General features: G+C 43.0%; 2 protein-coding genes across 2 annotated transcripts; both read left to right on the top strand.

Moving 5' to 3' along the window:
- The first annotated feature begins 1,310 nt into the window (after window positions 1–1,310).
- On the top strand, window positions 1,311–2,249 carry LOC132245892 (olfactory receptor 8S1-like). Its single transcript, XM_059719108.1, has one exon. The coding sequence runs from the start codon at window positions 1,311–1,313 to the stop codon at window positions 2,247–2,249; it is 939 nt and encodes a 312-aa protein (XP_059575091.1).
- A 6,875-nt stretch (window positions 2,250–9,124) lies between these two features.
- On the top strand, window positions 9,125–14,038 carry LOC106739991 (olfactory receptor 5G9-like). The gene is made up of 2 exons (XM_059719107.1): window positions 9,125–9,137; window positions 13,089–14,038. Exons 1-2 carry the CDS (start codon window positions 9,125–9,127, stop codon window positions 14,036–14,038), a joined length of 963 nt encoding a protein of 320 aa, XP_059575090.1.
- The last annotated feature ends 755 nt before the right edge of the window (window positions 14,039–14,793 follow it).

Genomic DNA, 14,793 nt, shown 5'->3' with positions numbered 1-14,793 from the left:
GGAAGACTGCTACTGAAATCCTGTAGTTGTACTGCTGTAAAGCTGCAGTAATGAAATATTGAGCCAGACCTACATATACCATCCACTAAAAGAGAAGAGACTTCGACATTGATTCTGGCATGTTTAGGAAGTAATCTAACTAAGTATAGCCACACCACTTGGGAGATGATTTTCAGTTTAGCTTCTTCCATAATTTTTTTCACTTCTGCAACCCCTTGCAATGGTTTTGTGGTAGATACTATGGAACGGTTTTTATGGAATGGTTATATAGGCAATGTCTCCAAACTATTTCTTTTTTGATGGCTTGCAAGAGGTTTAATACTTGAAAAATCATGGGACAAGCTCTTGATATCTGTTTAGTTGCAGCAAATAGAAAAATGCCATCAATTTGCTCCATTGTGTTGAGTTACTTGAGGTGTGAAACTGAATATATGATCAATCAGCTGTTGATGTCCCTTCCAATCCTAGCATCTATGAATCTATGAATCTATGAAACTAGCACAGAGTTGGCTGCCATTTTTCTGGTAAAATAGCTCCACAGCAAAACCCTTATTCATTGCAGCTCAACGCATCACAGGTTTGATTCTTTTTTCCTGAATCCAAGGTAAGTTTCTGATGGATATGTTTGGTACACTGACCTTGTGTGGGAACATAGCTGTTTCCATGCTTCCTTGCCCTAGGATAGAAAGCTTTCCTGTGGGCCAGGAGGCATTAGCAGACCTGTGTCCTTCTCCAAAAACTGTCCACCCACAAACTTTGACTTGAAGAAAGTGCCTTCAGATAAATTGCCTGTGGTCCAGGTACCCAGAGATTCCAGGTCCTCAATTATTGATCGGCATCAGGATAGGTCTTGCATGTTTGTTGCTATAAAGCCATACACCTGAAAGTCCTGATGGGTCTGGCTTGAAATAAAGCTTAGCTCTCTCCTTGGAGACAGAAGGCCTACAAGGCTGGGGAATCATGGCCAGAGCAACATCAACATTTCTTAGAGCTCCTAGGTTCCCTGGATCCTGGAAAGCTGAGATGAAACACCATGGTTCTTTGGCATTTGGGCAGCATGTTGGGATTGGAAATTGAGGGTTAAAATATTCTGACTTCCAGTGAAACAAAATGTCTAAAAAGTGAAATTTCCTGTGAGGTGGAAATCTGCTTCTTGGTCATTTGGGAGATTCAAGCCCATCAGCTGGCTTTGAGACATTCATGTAGTCCATGTAGTCCCACTTGTCTATACTTATTTCTGTCTTATGGGAATTCCTTTCACTGTCATTAATTCCAACTTTTTTGCTCTTCCTACAGGTCACCACCTAGGAATGGAAAACCAAACCACTGTGACTGAGTTCATTCTCTTGGGACTTTCCAGTGACCCACAACTCCAAATGTTCCTGTTCTTTGTGTTTTTGGTAATATACACAATCACCCTAGTGGGGAATGCAGTCATCCTGCTGGTGATACGAGCTGATTCTCACCTTCATACCCCCATGTATTTCTTCCTGTCTCATTTGTCCTTTGCTGATATCTGCTACTCTTCAGCAATTGTCCCAAAGCTGCTCATGAATTTACTAGCAGCACATAAAACGATTTCTGTCAATGTTTGCTTCACCCAATTGTTCTTCACCATTCTCTCAGGTACTTGTGAAGTATTCATACTCTCAGTAATGGCTTACGACCGTTATGCTGCTATATGTAACCCCCTGCATTATGTGGGGATTATGAACAAAAGAGTATGCAGGCAGCTAGTGGCTTTTTCCTGGACTGTGAGTCTTATGGACTCACTGGTAAATACAATCCCTGTGTTAAAGTTGCACTTCTGTGGGCCCAATGAAATTGGGCATTTTAGCTGTGAGCTTCCCCCATTACTAGCACTTTCCTGCTCTCAGACATTCAATAACACAATAGCTCTTCTTTCTTCTGCTGTGGTCGTTGGTTTTGGCAATTTCCTCCTCGTGTTGGTTTCCTACATCCAAATCATCTCCACCATCTTAAGGATACACTCTGCAGAGAGTAGACATAAAGCCTTCTCCACCTGTAGCTCCCACCTCACTGTGGTGGTTTTATTGTATGCAACAGGGCTTTTTCAGTACTTGAAACCCAGTTCAATTTCTTCAGTGATCCTGGATCAAGTTTTCTCCATCCAGTACAGCATTGTAACCCCCATGTTAAATCCCATCATCTATAGTCTGAAGAATAAAGAAGTGAAAACAGCCTTGGGGAGAATTTTCAAAAAAAAATCCAGTTCTCAACTGATGTAAATGAAATACAACTGTAAATAGAATTTCTAAATATTTTTTATTTAAATAAATACTACTGAAAATACAGAAGTCTGGTAAACAAGCTATTAGGATGCTCTGAGTACATGTACCTGGATGATTCTAGGACACAAGCAGCAATGATTTTTTATTTTTAAAATACCCTGGGTTGTATCTGCCACTGAATGTAGAAATTACCACATGAAACGAACCACCCTTAGTGTTTTAACTAGACTTTAAAAGATGTTTAGTTCAAGTCAAGGCATCTCAGTTAAGCCTGAATTTATCTTTAATTTTAGCTTATTTCGATGGCAGTTGAATTAATAATTAATTCAATATACATTATTACACCAAACACCTCTACTAGTGAAAATGGCCAAGTATAGACTGCAGAATATATTAATCTCACAGCAAAGTAACAAGTCCATCCTCCCTGAGGGACCCAGAACTTTAGGGGATGAAGTTCTGTTAACTTATAGTTGATTATAAGCACTTGATTCCTGAGGTCCTTGAGGAACCATATTGTATATCCTATCATGCTGCAATTTTTGCAAAAGAGCCAGATGACAGATACGTAGCACAAACTAGAATAGGTGGTAGCCATCTGTAGCAGGATGAGAGCAAGATGCATAGTAAAACCTCCTACCATTCATCAGACTCCTGCTTGCTTGGTCCCAGGTAGCCTCTTGTTCTCTCGCCTACCACACCTTTGATGTTACTTTTGGAGGAATAAATGTTGGGAGACTACCCAGGAGCCTTAGGGAACTTTTTGTCTAGTGCCTAGATTCTATCCCTTTCTCTTAATATTTCTCATTACTAAATGCCTGAAGAGCTGTGTTCATCACCTCTACAGCCAATCCCATACTTAACAGGTGGCACTGTCTGGTTACTTTCTCTTGTTGGGGCTCAGCCTCCTCGGCACTCACCACTCTGCTCTCACTGGCCCCCTTTGCTAAGGCCCGCTGCACTGGACCTTAGTTATTGGGCACCAGCCCTTACCTTGTTCTTCCTGAATTTGGGCCTCAGACTGATCTTGCCCTCTGGGGCCCTTGGCCCCCATGTGTCTATCTCTTTTTGGGATCTATCTCTGTCCTGCACTGGACACAATCTTCCTCACTCTGGACACTGGCTATCCCCTTCTCTGGGCAATGCTGGATCCTTCTTCTCCCTCCTACTCCCAGTTCAAATCATGAGTTATAGAACAAAAAAAATGGCAGGGTCACATCTCAACCCAATGCACCCTACACCGGGTACTCTGATGTTAGACCCCCAAAAGTATGCTGTTACGTTCAAAGAGGCAGCTGTACAACATCCCCCCCACCCCCCACCCCCTTCCAAATGAGCCATTGCTTCAACACAAACCACATTGTCTTCACTCAAGTGAACAAATGTCCCTCAGGGCAAGACCCAACCTTGGACTCTCACCCTGCTCCTGAGGCCTCTGTCTATTGCCTGAGTACCCCAATAAGGTGTTCAGCTCCAAGCAGAGATTTCTCCAGTCACTGTTCTTTTCACAGTCCTTTTTTCCCTGGAAGTCATGCACCCTCCTCCTCTTGCCCTTATCTAGCTCCTTTAAGTACTACCTGCTAGGGCTGTGCAAAAGGGCACCATTCTGTTTCAACATTTCGACAGGATAGTGTTTCATTTCATGTTTCATTTTGTTTTGAAACTACTGTTCTGTTTCGTTTCGTCAAAACTGTTTCACTGTTTTAACGCTGTTCCGATGTTTTGCCCATAGGTGATAGGGAAGCATGAAATTGCCTATAACTTTGTCATTTCTTGCATGATTCAGATGAAATGTGCACAGATGGTAGCCCTTTCTGAGGACATGAAGTTTGCCAAGTTTCAAGGAGGGTTTTCAGGGAAACTGCACTGCAAAGTCTTGAAAGCAAAACTCATGTCACTTATAAATGTGAAGGCACAGGTGGATGAAAACTTCAGAGATGGTAGACCGTAATGAGGCCACACAGCCTGCCAAATTTCAAGGAGATAGGTAGAGGGGTTTCTGGGAAACTGTACCTTAGGCTGCTGACAAGCAAGACTCGTGACATAGGCGACACTGTGTGCGTGTTAAGGCACAGCAGGGTGAAAACTACAGGCGTGCTAGGCCCTGCTGAGGCCATGGAGCCTGCCAGCTTTCAAGGAGATAGGTGCAGAGCTGGGCCTATAAACTTCACTTCATCAGCCTCCTAGATAATAGGTACAGAAACTCATTGCCTCATTGGGGCACACTACCACATCATGTAGGGGCCCCAGCATCAGTGAGGGCGCACCTTAACACACACACACACACACACACACACAGTCACACATGTCATGAGTTTTGCTTGTCAGCAGCTTGAGTTGCAGTTTCCCAGAAACCCCTGCACCGATCTCCTAAAAGCTGTTCCATCGAAACAGAAGTCGGAATGGAACGGTGCCGTTTTGCACAGCCCTACTAGCCTTCCTGTGCTGGCAATGTCTGATATTCCCACCTACAGCCCGTGTGGTCCCCACTATGACCATTATTCACACACACACACACACACACACACACACACACACACACACACACACAGATGCACCATCTGGACTTGATCCAACCCACAGAGCGAATGGATTTGGCCCATTGAACCAGAGCCCTTTGCTGCTGCCCATGCCCATTCTACAGATGGGCAACAAGGAGCTGTGCTAGGACCAGGCAATTGAAAACTCCTCCCGCATTGCCACCACTTCTCCCTGCTCCCCTTTCCTTTAGCTCCAGCATGAGAACAGCTGCACTCTCACCCCAGCCAGCAAGTGGAAAGGGAGCAGGGGGCCTGTGAGAAGTGGTGGCAGTATTAGGCCATGGCATAGGCACAGGCAGCCCCAATATCCTCTCACCACTGTTGAAAGATTGACAAAGCCAACCAGTCTGCACCAGAGAGGTGCCAGGTTATTTCAGCTCAAAGCTTACAGAGCTGCCAGCCCCTGCACTCAAGCAACACAGTTGTGGCCTGAACACTGTGCTGGTGCAGCCCAGGGACTGTGGACAGCCCTGAGAGTAACCTGCAACACTACATTAAGTATGGCCTTCACTAGCCATCCTTCAGCTTGGGATAACTATTGAATCCCAGCCCAGAGGATTTGAACTGCCTGGCAAAGGTCAGGATAAAGCCAACTTTTCTCAATTCATCACAGAGCAAGTTCTGTTTTCCATTACCCCCACACATGTAGCTAGGACAAACGCACACACTGAATGGAGTCATTTCAGGGACAGCAGGGATGTATTTCTGCACTTGTCTTCAGTGTATGTGTGTCTGCACATGCACACACACATGCACTGAACAGGACATATTCCCTTCTGCTGAAACAAAATCAAAAGAGCAAAAGGCATCAAAACGTATAGATACACACACACGTATGCATTAAAAGATAGCACATAGTATCACCTAGTTATAATGCTGCATATTCACAGAGCAAATGAAGATCTACCTTGATTCATTAATTGTTATTTAGCAAGCACTGGCAGCTTGTTATGCAAGCGCTCCTTATCCCCAAGGTAGTTGAAAAATATTTAGTCGCCCAGTAAATATCCCGAACAAAGAAGGATGTTGATTCTTTGTTTCCAAGAGGGGAGGGGCAATCAGGGCAGGTATTTATATTGCATTTCCAACACCCGGAAAGACCTTTTTTCAGGGTCAAGACTAGCATGTATGATTATGTTCTTTATTAGTAAGTGGGAAAGAAACAAGGAAGACTACAATGAGAGGTGAGTAGTAGGAAAGCAGGCAAACCTACTGATGGCTCACTGAAAGTATATCATGATGCTCTTGTTCCTCTTGAAAAATGCCCCCCTAATAGCTCTCTTATCTTAACACCAGTACGTTGCTCTTCGAGTTAGGCAGTGCCGAACTCCAGTAAGAACAAGGAGTCCTGTCCATCTCTCTGTCTGTGCTGGGGACAAAAAAAATAATCCCCCTTTTTTTTTACCGATGTGTGGTGAGTGGATTATTGTTTTATTCTTTAATGTGCTGGGTAGGGTTCTATGTGTGAATGGTGGAAGTATATATGTGTGTATTATTTAAAAAGAGATATTTCAAGTATTCAAAGAAAATGTAGCCTAATGTATTGAAAAGACTCGGGTAGAATAATATGTACAATTCTGGTTACCAATCAAAAAGGGAAAAAAATAGAAAACTGTCACACATACAAAGAAGTTCTGCTAAGCTGAGCATATGATCTGTCTGAGGTTACTTTGTTTAGCTTGGGGAAAAAAGGCTGAGAAAGAGAAAGAATTATTCTCTTTGAGTCAATCAAGGGTGGTAAAAATCAAAGGAAGGTAAAGAGGGATTTAAATTAAACAATAATGTCAGCACATGAAAATAAATCTATTTAAATTGGCCCTAAATATGGCTGAGCATTTGAACAAGATTTTAACCATTCCAGTTCTGAAGTCCTGGTACAGATTTCCAAGAAGTTTAATGGGAAGCAACATAGCCTAACACAACTGAAGACTGAGCCTGACCACTTTCAGAAAGAAAATATATAATGCAATTGCACACCACCATGAGGCTGCGCTTGATCCCTCAGAGGCCTTTCCAGTCTTCTTTTCTTTGGGCCAGACCTAAAAAGAGCTTAAGTCCCAAAATGGGGACTTTGGCAAAATGTAGGTGTCTACATCTAACTTGTAACTCTGAGATACTATGCTGAGCAGGAGCCTAACCCTGGAAATGCCAAAGCCCTTTTGGGCATGTCCCCTGTTATAGCTTAAAGTTTCCCAAGTGCCAAAAATTGTCTGGTGTGCTGGCCCTGACAACCCCAGCTATGACAGTGACAAGCATCTCTGCATATAGATCATGCCTAACCCCTGCAAGGATTCGCAAATTGTGATCTTCAACTTAAGGCTCCCGAGGAACAAAAGCTGGCGGTTGTTCAGGTCTGGTCTTGCACCCTCCCTCTCTCCCACACACACACATGCACACAATTTTTTTTCTCACAATGAGTGATGGTGCCTTCCATCTTTTTAAACATGTCCAGAGGTGGAGGTTGTGTCACTTATTTTAATCAATAGCTCAGTTGTTAGAACATTTACCTAGGACGTAGGGTACCGATGTTCAATTCCCTCCTGAGCTTGAAGGAGCAAAAATGCACACCTCCACAGAGAGTGTCCAGACCAGCAAAGTCAGGAACCTGTTGGCTACTGTTCAGGGTATTCATCTTGTGGGTGTCTGCTTCACTTTAGTCCTCACTTTCAGGTCTATTTCTCTTTTCTTTTTGTTTTTCACCCAAAGACATTTAACGTAGAATACAAAGACATTCATTGGGGTAGGGACCAGAATCAAAGATTCCCTCCTCCCAGGTGAGTCATGTTCTCCTTTTTGCTCTCTGACCTCCTAATCTGTGTGCTCTATTTTGCAGAGGGCCAAAGCATCCACAGAAGGGTTAGGGATCATGCTCTTGGTTGAATGTCACTGGAACTTGGTCCTTATTCCCCCAAATTCTCTGTTGTCGGGGACCTTGAAAGAATGGATTTCGAATAGTTGTGACTTTGGCCAATGCTTTCACTAGTAAACATAGTCAGGGCTGGTTAAAGATGCCATTTGTTTTTCTTGGAATGATTTGCAATTTTGGAGATTTTGCTGCTCTTTTCATTTTCTGCTGGGTTTTATTTCCTTTCAATTGTCTGTGATTTTAGATAGGATAAAAAGCCACATAAAAACCCAGCAATAGTCTGGTTTTGAAAACAACTCTCTCAGTATTTTTGTAGGTTTTTTATGGGGTTGTCTCTGCTAGACAACAGAGAAACGACAAAAACATTTTCCATGCAATTTAATAAAGATAAATGTCAGGTACTCCACCTGGGAAGGAGGAACCCCAGCACACCTATAGGTTGGGGAGAGTCCCTCTCAGCAGCTCGGAGGCAGAGAGGGATCTTGGAGTCATAGCTGACTCCAAGATGAACATGAGCCGGCAGTGTAACGAGGCCATCAACAAGGCCAATCGCACCTTGTCCTGCATTAGCAAGTGCATGACTAATAGATCAAAGGAGGTGATGCTCCCCCTCTATGCGGCACTGGTCAGGCTTTAGCTGGAGTACTGTGTCCAGTTTTGGGCGCCGCACTTCAAGAGGGACGCGGGGAATCTTGGAGGGTCCAGAGGAGGCCACTCGCATGATTAATAGCCTTTGTGATAGACCCTACGGGGGGAGGTTGAGAGAGCTGAATCTCTTCAGCCTTCACAAGAGACAGCTGAGGGGAGATCTTGTGGCCGCCTATAAATTTATTAGGGGAGGTCAACGGGGAATAGGGGTCGCGCTGTTTACTAAGGCGCCCCAGGGAGTGACTAGGAATAACGGGTGTAAACTACTTGAGAGTGGATTTAGGTTAGATATTAGGAAGAAATATTTTTACAGTAAGGGTGCCAGGATCTGGAACGGGCTTCCAAGAGAGATGATGCTGTCACCTAGCTTGGAGGTCTTCAAGAAGAGGCTAGATAGTCACCTAGCTGGGGTCATCTGACCTCGGTCCTCTTTCCTGCCAGGGGCAGGGGGTCGGACACGATGATCCATTGTGGTCCCTTCCGACTTTACAGTCTATGAATCTATGACGTATGTGTTTATTCGGTTTTAGTTTTGCACTGAGAATTTGAACAATTTTAAGGAAAAAAAGTTTCCATACAAAATCCATTTACAGAGTCTGCTTCTCTGACGTTGTCAGCATCTTCCCTTTCCCTTATGATCATTTGGAACTATTGGCTGCCATGTGCTTAAAGCAAGTGCTGAGTCCCTTATTAAATGACTTCATTGCCTAATTGTAGGCAAAAACCAAAGGCTTAAAAGTTAAGGATTTAAAATACAGGGTCAATACTAGCATGTATTATTATGTTCTTTATTAGTAAGAGGGAAAGAAAAAAGGAAGATGACAATGAGAGGTGAGTAGCAGGAAAGCAGACAAGCCAACAATGGCTCACTGAAGGTATATCGTGATGCTCTTGTTCCTCTTGAAAAATGCCCACCTAACAGCTCTCTTCATGGTATTTGTAATACAATTAACATGACATTTTTCCAAATTACTGGGAATGAGCTGAAGAATGTACATGCCAAATTAAGATATGATAAGACATTTTGAATGGAAGAAAAAAGAAGGAAGAATGCATGGCTGATTGAATGAATAATTTGTCTTGAGAATGCAATAAACATGTGGTAAATCATCATTTTTTCAAGTTAAGTGACCAAAGTAAATCATTCGGTTTGAAATAGGTCTGGTCCTGATCCTGCACCGCAATCCATGTAAATATGTCCCTGGAATTCAGCATACCTTTAGATGTTTACAGGATCTGCCTGTGTAGATCCAGTTCAGTTATCAGGGCTTTCCAGTGCTGTTCTGTTGTGAAATATATTCACATGAAACAACATTTACTTTTCAACCATCCCTTTTTCTCAGTCCATAAAGAATCACATCTGCTAGGGCTTAAAAAAAGGAAGGAGGAAAAGTCAACAAAATTAATGGAGATGGAAATTGATTCTTCCTCCTTTTCTAGATAAAGTAGTCAATTTTATAATAATTTGCATCAAGAAGTCAGTAGGTTACCCAGATTTAATTAAGGGCAGAGTAAGGCAAAGGGGTCAAATACATGTCATGATTCGTTTGGAAGAACCTGTATTGCTGATGATCAAGGTCTTAAGTGACTCTTGGTTTTCAGTTCTGAATAAAAGACTAAAATAAGATTAAAAAAAAAAAATAAAGTGCCACCTCAGCAATATTGGAAAATCAGGATCCTTCAAAGCAGCAGTGCCCAACCTCCAACCCATGGGCCAAACTGAGCCTGCCAATGGAGCTGAAAATTTGGATATGGGGGAGAAATTGCAGCACTTATTGCTATAGCTTCCAGAGACTCAACAATTGATGCCACCATCATTCCCTTGTTGCCAAATTTCTGGCCCTGTGGAAACACTGTGAGCCAAATGATATGGCCCCATGCTCTGGATCAGCACACAGGGCCTGGACAGCACGTAGGTTTGCTCCAGGGTTCAATTTAGCTTTCAGGGCTGAGACAGGGTCCTGCATCCCACTTGTAGACTGGCCCCATGTACTGTTCTCATTCTGGATCCGGCCTATGGACCAACCCTGCTTGTGGGTTCCAGCCTGTGGACTTGCCCCCTATCACAACTGTCTGGCTTGCAGGGCCAGATAGTTGAGCACCCCTGCTTTAAAGTGTCTTGAGTAGACTTTCCAAAAAATAAGATGAACTAGAGCATTAGAAACATCTTGAAAAATCTTAGCTTGTAAGTTTTCCAGAAAAAGACAATAGTTATAAATGTTCAGATCTAAGATTTTTAACATACGATGAAGGAAACTAGTGAAAAAGTGTATATTGTTTTGTGTTGAAATGTGCACACCTCTAATATACAGGGCTTTGGACACTACTGTCTTAGGCCACCTTCATGCTGACATGATGCTATTAAACTACTTTCAGTAGTACGCAAGTGTTGATTCTGCTGGATCCTGGCTTATACCCGAGATGTCCTTGTGAAGGAATCTCCTTCCCGCCTTTTCTCATAAGTTTTTTTCCCCCTTCCTCTTTCTTTGCCTTTTCACATGTCTGTCGACCTGGTTGCTGCATACGTGTCCACACCACATGGGGGCAGGGGCTTCAGCCCGTGTCACTCCAGTAGGTAACTGTAATGTTTTTCAAATTGATTGGCCAGCATCAAATAACACCTGTCCCTGACTGGGTCCAGCTGGTGAGGTCAGGAGGGCTATTTAAGAGGGTCTCTCCAGAAAGAAAGGGGCAGACATTTTAAAACACACACATAGAAGTGTGGACCTCCGCAGTTGTCTCTCTCATGCTCAGTATGCAGAAGTGAGTAGCTTACCAGAAACCTAACTAGAAGCTCAGTTTAATGTACTCTAGTTGTGTTTCAAAAGGCTGACAAGCCACCTAGATTTGCTTAAGTTTGGTTTTCTTTCTATATTTTGCTATTGGTATTCCTTCCCCATCCTATCCCTCTTTGATCAAAAAATCTATCTGTTTTAGCACACCTTGCTGTGTGTGCTTAAGAGGGAAGGAATCTGCTAAAGTGGCCTCAGCTATTTAACTTTCCTCCTGCATGGGAGGCTGCTGATGAATGCTTCAGGCTATAGAAGCACCCCAGAATCCCCCGGTCTACAGGGCCTGTGTATCCTGGGCGGCACAGGGCCCAGACAAAGACCTGAATCTGGGTGGTGGCAGCGGTATCCCAGGCTTGTGGGTGTGCTCCAGGAGGGGGGTTGGTCAGATGTGAGTCACCCCAGGGGAGGCACTTAGAGCTTGGCTTTTGGCCAGGTGCAGTGAGGTGGGCAGCTCAGCGCAGGAGCCCCCCCTACGGTCCCGCTACAGTCCTCAGGACCTTTGACACATACACCTAGGCAGGAGTATAGAGGAGTAGAGGCTGCCCAAAATTTCCTTCCCTCTTTTAGACCATTGAGACAGAATCCAAAGACCAGACTCAGGCCAGACATTGGGTGCCCATATGGTTGTAGCTCTATGCACATACAGGTATCAAACCCAGATTTCTTACATGGTGGACAAGTAGTCTACCACTGAACCACAACAGCAGTAGTATTTTTTAGTAGTATTACTACTTTTTTTAGTAGTATTGCTGTTGAGCTGCAGTAACAGTGGTGAACAGGGCCCATTGTGGAGAGCCTTTGACAGATAAGAGACATGGAGATTCACTAAGTCATATTTAGGAAGCCATCTAATTAAAAGCAACCACATTAATTAGGTGAGATAATTTTCAATTTAGTGTCTTGGCATTCCGTAATATTTCTCCACCTGTTACCCATCACTCTTAGCTGTGGGCTGGGTAACATGGGATTCAGTGTAGACAAGCAGATTGTATACATAGTGTCTCACACAAGATTTTTGTTTTATAGCTTCCAATATGCAGAACATGTGGCCACTCTTTGGACAAGGTGTTGACACCTACATAGTTATAGCAAAAGGCAATGGAAGCAATTCACTTAACTATGTTCAGTTTCTTGGAGCATGCAACTGGATTAATAAACTGGCATAGAGTTGTATGCAAATTTTCTGATCCAATAGTTTCATAGGAAATTACTTATTCATATGATCCCAACATTTTCTCATGCAGATCACTTTGGACTTGACAATTTTTTACTCAATCAAAGGTCTTTCTCCAGTGAATCCAAGCCTATATGTCTAATGAACTGACCTCATGCTGAGAAATAGATATTCCAGCCTTCTTTGTGCAGACAGACTTCTTCTGGGCCAGGAGGCACTGGGCAACCTGAGTTTCTTGTTCAGTGACTTTGCATTGAGTGGGCTTTCCTACAAGCACTGAATGGAGGATGGCTCCTGCCATTGATCTGCTCTTGAGCCAGGGACCCAGGGATCCTAGCATCATCAATTCTAAATTAGTCACATTGGAGAGTCTATATATCCTGTTGTAAAGCCAGAATCCTGAAAGTAGTAGCGGGCCTAGCTCAAACTGAAGCTTGGCCCTCAGCTTCACAGAAGAAAGCCTGGAAGTCTGTGCAGCTCTGGCCAGAACTCGAGCCAGGTCTCTTATGGATCCTGGTCTTTATCATGAAAAGGATAAACCTGTAGAAACTGGGATGAATCCTCCATGTTTTGGACACCAGGGCAGCATATTGAGATTGGAAAAAATCAGGGAGATTTTGTTTTTACTTGAACTAAAACCATATATCTAAAAGTGAGATTTCTGGTGAGCTGGACATCTGATTCTCAGTCAGCTAGAAAATTCAAACACTCTGTGTAACCTTGGAAAATATCACCACATCCATCTTTCTATCTGTATTTATTTCCATCCACTGGAAATTCCGTTGACTGTCATGATAATAATTTATTTTCTTACAGGTCACTATCTGGAAATGGAAAATCAAACCACTGTGACTGAGTTTATTCTCTCAGGACTTTCTTGTGACCCACAACTCCAAATTTTACTGTTCTGTGTTTTTTTGGTGATATACCTGATCACCCTAGCAGGGAATGCAGTCATCATGATGGTGATAAGGGCTGATACTCACCTTCATACCCCCATGTATTTCTTCCTGTTTCACCTATCCTTTGTTGATATCTGCTATTCCTCAGCCGTTGTCCCTAAGATGCTGGTGAACTTTCTGAGAAAGCATAAAACTATTTCTGTCAATGCTTGCTTTACCCAGACATTCTTCATCTTTCTCTCAGCTAGTTGTGAAACATTCATGCTCTCAGTAATGGCATATGACCGTTATGCTGCCATATGTAACCCGCTGCATTATGTGAGAACTATGAACAAAAGAGTGTGCAGGCAGCTAGTGAGTTTTTCCTGGACAATGGGGCTTATGGATTCATTGGTAAATACACTTCCTGTATTAAAGCTGCACTTCTGTGGGCCCAATACAATTGGGCATTTTAGCTGTGAGCTTCCCCCACTACTAACCCTGTCCTGCACAGAGGCATTTGCCAACAAAATAATTATGATTTCTTCGGTTGTGGTCATTGGGTTAAGCACGTTCCTTCTCATGCTGGTTTCTTACATCCATATCGTCTCCACCATCCTGAGGATACATTCTGCGGAGGGAAGAAGGAAAGCCTTCTCTACCTGCAGCTCCCACCTCATTGTGGTGTCTTTACTGTATGTAACAGCCTTTGTCCAGTACATGAAATCCAGCTATGTATCTTCACTGGTCCTAGATCAAGTTTTTTCTATTCAGTACAGTATCTTAACCCCCATGTTAAACCCTATCATCTACAGCCTGAAGAATAAAGAAGTAAAAATAGCTCTGGGAAGAATATTAAAACTACCAAGGTCTCAAAGGATTTAAACTGATTTTACAGTTTTGAATAATTTAATAACCTTAAGTAAATTAAGATGAAAACATATTATTATGTCGACTTTTGGGTGTGTTGAAAACATGTACCTCAGTAGCGGGCAATTATTTTGGGTGGAGGGCCACTTACTGAGTTTTGGCAAGCCATCGAGGGCCGCATGGCAGGCAGCCAGGGGCAGATGAATATTAATTTTCTACATTTTTTAGGGGCCCTGCGGGCCAGATAGAATGGCCTGGCGGGCCACACATTTTGCTCACCCCGATGTACCTGGATGATAACAGAACACAGATGTCAATTAACAGTTTCATAAAAACTATCCTCAGTTTTAAGTGCCATTAAATATAAAAATATCCAGCAAAGAGGACCACCTAAAATTTTGTCTAGACTTCAAGAACAGGTCATATTTAGGTCAATTTAAACTATGCCAGGCTTGCCAATATGTATCTTGAATTTTTGCTGTTAAAATGGGTGAGTATAGATAGGCCTTTCTCCACATATGTCAAGAATGTGATTTAACATGTGTGTCCTTCCCAAAAAGGTGCTTAGGAATTTAGGAGCTGAGATTATATCAACTTTACCTTGGTAGTGGGTGCTTCTGTCCTAAGAGAGTACTTGAAGACATACCTTACATATCCCATGATAATGGGATTTCCATAAATGAACCAGGTGACAGGCAGGTAAAAAGATTAGCGAAGATGGAAGACATCAAACAGCTGACTAATTAATATAAGACACATGATTGTTTTCT

Source organism: Alligator mississippiensis, chromosome 15 (genome assembly GCF_030867095.1).
Source record: "Alligator mississippiensis isolate rAllMis1 chromosome 15, rAllMis1, whole genome shotgun sequence".
NCBI lineage: Eukaryota > Metazoa > Chordata > Crocodylia > Alligatoridae > Alligator > Alligator mississippiensis.
The sequence above is the reverse complement of the archived record's forward strand: the minus strand, read 5'-3'. Positions and strand labels throughout refer to the sequence as shown.

Excerpts from the sequence above, each read along its gene's own strand:
- LOC132245892 (XM_059719108.1), top strand. The coding sequence starts at position 1,311 with ATGGAAAACCAAACCACTGTGACTGAGTTCATTCTCTTGGGACTTTCC.